Genomic DNA, 6,310 nt, shown 5'->3' with positions numbered 1-6,310 from the left:
TTCATTGTAATCGGTTCAGTAGTATTTACGTGAAAGAGTAACAAACATCCATACATACAAACTTTCGCCTTTATAATAGTATATTAGGATAGATAAGGATACTCTACTTTTCTACAGTATAAAAGTTGTCTAATAGTAGTTAGTACCTACCCGTGAATTTACCTACATATTATCTATTTTCAATTGCAATAAAGAATTTACACGAAAATTTGTTTCTAAATAATAATTTATAATAATCAATGTACATAATAGAGTAGATATAATGCTGGTTTTCAGAACTCCATTGGTCAACAACGTATGCCTATACCTGAACTTTTTCCCAGTACTATTTTACTGAATTGCATATCTATACTGTGCCTATAAGTTATCAGTATTGATCAAAGACTGCTATGTATGATTATAATAGAAACGTTAGAAACCACGTGTCGAGAGTTTCTGGGCCGAAAGCCTAAGTTGTGCCTGCATCTGTGATTTATTGTGCAGATTATTCAACACATAAACGTTACAAATACATAATTGCGTTGTTTGCAAGATCAAATAAATTGTCTGCCACAAAATTTCAGACAGGATAACATTTGTATTTCATTGTAAATATGAGCTCCATTCTCTCGGCAGTCTCGTCGTGATTTTGCGATAGCTATGTTATGATGTGCGTTCAAAATTAGGTAGGTTATGGTGTTATGGTGTAACTTATGGTGTTAATGATTACACAGGCCAACAACCTAAAAACTTTCGATAATTTTAACAAATCTCTGCGCAATGTGGACAGTTAACGTGATAAGTTAAAAAAGTCCACTTTTAATCAACTTGACTTTATTCTTAAAAAAAGTAGGTGATATGAATGAAGCGCAAGGGGAACGCTTTCATCAGGACAATAACTCTTTTATTTTCTGGAGAAACTATACCAGGGACAGTGGTATTAGGTATATCAAAATGATGGGTGATTACTGTTAGTCACTTCACAAAGAAAAAAACAAAACGCACTTCATAGTCGAAAATGCTAACGCAAGAAATTTTATGGAGAAAAGGGAGAGGAAATATAAAAAAAAAAATAGGTGTAATTTAAGAATTTTATATAAAGTATTTAAATGTGATTGTAAACGAAAATATATAACCAATGTAAAACTATGATTTGTTAAATTTGTATATATATCAAATTTTCCCTATTTGTAATAAGGCATTTTATGGGAAGTAATAAATCGATATCATATTATTGTGAAAATATGGTGGGAAATAAAAAAAACTGCTATGAAATTCGGTTTCAGCTCACAAAAATGTATATGATTTAGGTAAATTTAGTTGTATATCAAGTTATTTAGTTGTATATCAATTTATTTTTTAGTTGTAGTATATCAAGTTTTTACGAACTTTTTTTTGTTGGCCTGTTATTAGATAAAAGGTAGTTGAGTTCTCTAGCTAGAAGAAAATTATTCAGTATTTTTTGAGTTGATTAGAGAGTTGATTGGAGACTGTTTTTATGTATACTAGCTGTGTCCCGCGGTTTTACTCGCGTAAATGAGTTTTTCCTTTTAAGAGGGCATATTCTATTTAACGCAAGTCAAAAACTCCGCGATCTATTACGATAGATCGCGGCTTGCGCTATCCTTTTACTATGAACAGCATAGGTCCACAGGAGAGCGCCGAGCAACATGTCCTCTCTCTGGAAAGGCTCGCTGCCGACTGATTTTAATCGGGTCGCGCGCAGTGTTTTATAGTACTTTAAAAAAAATTGTAGAAAAATAATAGAGGTACCTTAGTTGATTTTTTAAATTTTATCTTATAAGTAAGACATTCTTTTATTGCAATATGTATAAATTATATTCAATAAAGTCAAATATCTTGGTGAAAATAATCATTTTGTCGACTATAATTTCTAAAAAAATCTAAAAAAATTCACATTGTTCGGATTTTAATTTCGTAAGTTAGGAGTCCAAAATAAAAAAATCTTTTAACTAACTATTTTAATAAGGATTTTTACAGTTAGTTAAAAATAATTGTGTGTTAGATCTGTCAGCAATTTCAGATATTTTTAGCTTCGAAATTGACACTAAAAGTGAAATCAAGTAATCATCGGCTCAGTTATCTTGATGGTATTCAGAAATACTGTATTAATTGAAAAAAACTCTTAACTAACAACATAGACAATAAAATTTCCTAAAATTATTAGTAATTCATATGTTTGTAAGGTAAGTGGTTGATGGACAATCTGGTTTGAAAAATCACATATTTGAGCCAAACAGCGCACGGACCGCGTACACGGCCTTAAGGCCCTGCGCAGACGGCACACATTTTGTGCGATCGAGTCTGCGGCGCACAAAAAATCCGTGTAATTCGGGCAGACCGCACCACGCCACGGATAGTCTATCGTCTGCGCACACTTTTTGTGCGGAGCGGCGCGGTGCGGTCTGCCCGAATTACACGGAATTTTTGTGCGCCGGACTTTTTGCGCGTCGTGTGCGTTACTGCATATAATTGCATAGGCTCTATTTTCACTGACTAAAAAGTGCGTCACGGATAGTCTGTCGTCTGTGCAGGGCCTAAATGTGTCATATACACACAGAACAGTAAAGTAGATAGAAGTGTGATGTGGGCGTGGCCCACGTGTCACTGGTAAGGTAAGATCACCTAACTTGTTCTCAGTTAAGCGCAGAAAAATATTCGAGTCGGTTGTCAGCTGTCAAACCTTTTTTCCATATTTATTCATTAATTAGGACGTGTTGTTCGGTATTAGAGTGCAAAAATGATAGCAGACGAAATAATATCAGCAATGGAGGCATTTCATACCATCGGTAAGTCTTATTTTTATTTATTTTAATTATATTTTATGTTATAACTTCGCTTGTCGTAATTTGTCAAAATTGTATACAAATATCTAGTCAAAATGAACCTTAATCCATAAGAAATTAGTACTATTATAGATTGAACAGCAAACAAGACTTTCTGGAATATTATTGCAATAAACAAACGAATGTCGCTTTAGTGATGCTTGTGGTGCATATCGATAGTATCGATACTTTAGAAAAGACAAACATTATAAATATTAAATTTTATTTTATTTTTCCTTAGCTTTCATTTGTCTAATTTATTTATAGATTTCCCAAAGAGGCTAATTTAAAAGAGAAATGGATAAATGCAACGTGACGAGTTAACTGGATGCCGAACAGTACTAAGCGGTCTAACAAAGGCCACCGATACATCAAACCTACAGCAGTTCCAAGATTTAAAATAATGCATATTTTCTGTTTGTATTTTGTAAATATAGATTTATACTATTCTATTCCGTTTTTTATTTAATAATAATAATATAAAAAGACGTACTTAGTAGTAATAAACATACTCCAAAATGTGACGCATTATACTATACTCATATAAAAGAAAGAAAAAAAATACACAAAAAATATTTATTTGTGAATTATCGATAACAAGGCTGACATCCCTCAGAGCATAGCATCAGATAAATATCAAGTTAATGTCATTAATGTTGAGTGACACAAATTTCAACCTTATCTCTATGTGTTGCGTTTCAAATTTATATCTATCGAAAACTAACGCCCTCTGTTGTGGAGTAGCTGAATGTTTTCGAACTTGGAATTTCTGTGCAATGAGAAACAAAACAGCTAATATACCTAGGGATGTTATACTAAAATAAACCGTAACATGGTGCGTTAGGGTACATATTGAAATGCTGAATTTATAACCTAAGTCAGTTTTTACTCAAATTAAGCTGTCCAATCAAAGGCATAGTTTACTTGTAGTGTACTGTATAACTATCGGTTTAAATGTGTGGGTTTGGCGACACTGGTTTTCATACTAATTAGACATTACAGCACTTCTATATGTTTTTACTGTTCTGTGCATATATAGGTTTCATACAATATAAACATTTAAACTTAAAATATTGGAGGAAAAAATAAAACACAACAATTGTATCGTTAATTTATTAAAATTTTCAATTAAATGTAGTACAATAGGATCTATGAATAACAATATAATTAATTTGTGTTACAATTTCCCAATTATAATACTTAAATAATAATTATAATCAGAACTAAGACATCAAGAATGATTTATATACAGGCTAAGTGATATAAAGGGGAGAAACTAAATTTAATCTTAAACACTTTCTAATTGACTATCGTTGGGTGAAATACTGGGAGCAAGGAGCCCAGTGGTTACAACTATTATATTATATCTACCGCTACGTCTAGGCCTCTCGTCACTATGTGTTCTATGTATTATAGATATTTTATATACGTTAAATATAAATTTCATTTACAAATAAAAATATGTGTACAAATAACACAATCATAGAAGTCTACTACGAAATTTAATATTTACATTATATTAGTGCCTTGGATGTAGACAACACCTATGGATTCCAGAAACTAATCTTTAGGCTCTAAAACGGTACAAATGTTTCATACTCATCGTCATATAATTTAAATCTCTAGCTCTTTCTATCGAACATTAATTACGAGTCATTGGAATCCGATATCAACACTTGAAATCAATACAATAATTATATAGTTATCGTTCAATGCCAACGTCCGCATCGTAATGGTACAAAATTTTTGGCACAACATAGTGCTAATTATTTTATTTTATACTTCTATATACACAAAAGCTCACTGTTTTATTGCTTTTGTTGTACAATTAATTTCATAGTATTTAATAATAGTAATAGATAATTATATTTTCCATTTATAGACTATCTATAAAACTCGAGTCAAGGAATGCTTTAGGAAGAAATAATTCGAAAGGTTCATTCTTTGGAATGTAATGAAGCTTAAAAGGCAGCGGGACTATATAAATAATTTATGAGTTTACATAAATATGGATATGTTCAATTACACTAAGTACACATAAAGGCACCCACAGAAATACATATTATTTTTGGTCCTTCTAATAAAACTCTCATGTAGCAAACATTAACAATTTATTTAAATAAATGGCACTACTAATTTGGAAAATAAAACCTTTAGAATGTTATGTGCCATCCGTCACGAATAGTACGAGCTCACATTACACTACACGTTACGTGGTAAATAGTTGCTATCGTTATCACTATTAAATAATTGCACTAGCTGCTAAGGCGACATTAAATCTGTTAAAAATATTACTTTAAATTTACTGCCATAAAATATATGTTTAAAAACATTACTTATCCCCTACTAATTGTAAATTGGTGCAATTGGTTTTACAAAGAAAGGCAATTGAGACGTCGTCTCGTTGTATAGTGAGTGAGTGGTCCGCGCTTATTTCGTATCGAATAAATTATTTATCGCCCGTGGAAGGCTACGCAGTATCATTTGATATTTATAAATAGACGAACGTATTGCTTTAATACTGAATCAGCTGCAAATACTACATTTATAATGTATATTTCTATCTATATTTAAGGGTAATGGGACGAATTCTTCAGTGTACCGCGTCGATGTCTCTTTGGGCGCGCGATATCTTCACCTGGAAATTAAGAGATTTGAAATGTTAAATAAAAACTTAATACTATGCTTAAAACAAAGAGAGCGAGCGAAATGCAAATAAAAAAGTTCATTATAAATATGCTTTTATTTTTTTTTGCGCCACCTTTACAATTTATAGCTATAAAGAGGGCGTCTATGCAGTCTTTAAGTCATAGCTATAAGGAAGAGAATGTTGCTCCCCCTACCTTTAAAACTGTTCCATCGCTTAGGTTAGTTATAACTTCTACCCAATTAAAAGCATTTAGAAGCTAGATATTAACTATTAGTGAAATTATCCGACCCCTACCTATTCAATTAGCTATTGCACAAAACCTACCTTCGTTACATTGATCAGTGGTAAAATATCCGTTATTAGTGTGGTTATCCGACTCTTATAATTTCAATTAGCTATTTGACAACTACCCCCTATGAGCTTACAAACCTATTTCTACCTACCAATTAGTATCTAGTCACCCATTATTAATAATATTATTTCCATAACTAAGTATCAAATCACTCACTTTTAGTGAAATTTATTTTCTATAACTTATTAGCAAATCACCCGATATTATTAATAATTCCGTACCGCAACACCAAAGCCCGTATTAGTTAAAACGGTAAGATCACCCGTACAGCGTGTACCTTATCCTTGGGCGTGGACGCCTCGCCCGACTCGAGCGCGAACATCTTCATCTTCTCCTTGAACGACAGTTGTTCGGGCACTGGCGCTGGGGCCGCGCGGGCCCGGGCTGCGGCTAGACGACGCGCTACTGGGTCTCTGCATGGACATAGTTTTGTGAGTATTATATAACTTTTGATTTAATATTTTTGTGGATGAATAGTTGTCA

General features: G+C 32.5%; 1 protein-coding gene and 1 long non-coding RNA gene across 2 annotated transcripts in view; one reads left to right on the top strand and one right to left on the bottom strand.

Annotated features, from left to right (window-relative positions):
- Positions 1-2,650: 2,650 nt before the first annotated feature.
- On the top strand, positions 2,651-3,277 carry LOC149904766 (uncharacterized). The gene is made up of 2 exons (XR_016457230.1): positions 2,651-2,789; positions 3,093-3,277. It is a non-coding gene; the product is annotated as an uncharacterized LOC149904766 (long non-coding RNA).
- A 1,317-nt stretch (positions 3,278-4,594) lies between these two features.
- The window catches only part of cno (adherens junction formation factor afadin), a 73,669-nt gene continuing 71,953 nt past the window's right edge, over positions 4,595-6,310 (bottom strand). The window contains exons 35-36 of the mRNA XM_090106801.1: positions 6,105-6,240; positions 4,595-5,463 (exon numbers count right to left, since the gene is read on the bottom strand). Of these exons, the coding sequence (XP_089962927.1) occupies positions 5,419-5,463; positions 6,105-6,240 (181 nt within the window). The 3' untranslated portion in view covers positions 4,595-5,418. The remainder of the gene's footprint in view (positions 5,464-6,104; positions 6,241-6,310) is intronic.

The sequence above is a fragment of the Colias eurytheme genome, chromosome 11, assembly GCF_061535395.1.
Source record: "Colias eurytheme isolate Ceu_HAF_F1 chromosome 11, ilColEury1 Martin Lab GWU primary, whole genome shotgun sequence".
NCBI classification, from domain to species: Eukaryota; Metazoa; Arthropoda; class Insecta; order Lepidoptera; family Pieridae; genus Colias; species Colias eurytheme.
Note: the sequence above shows the minus strand (reverse complement) of the source record. Positions and strands in the feature narration are given on the sequence as shown.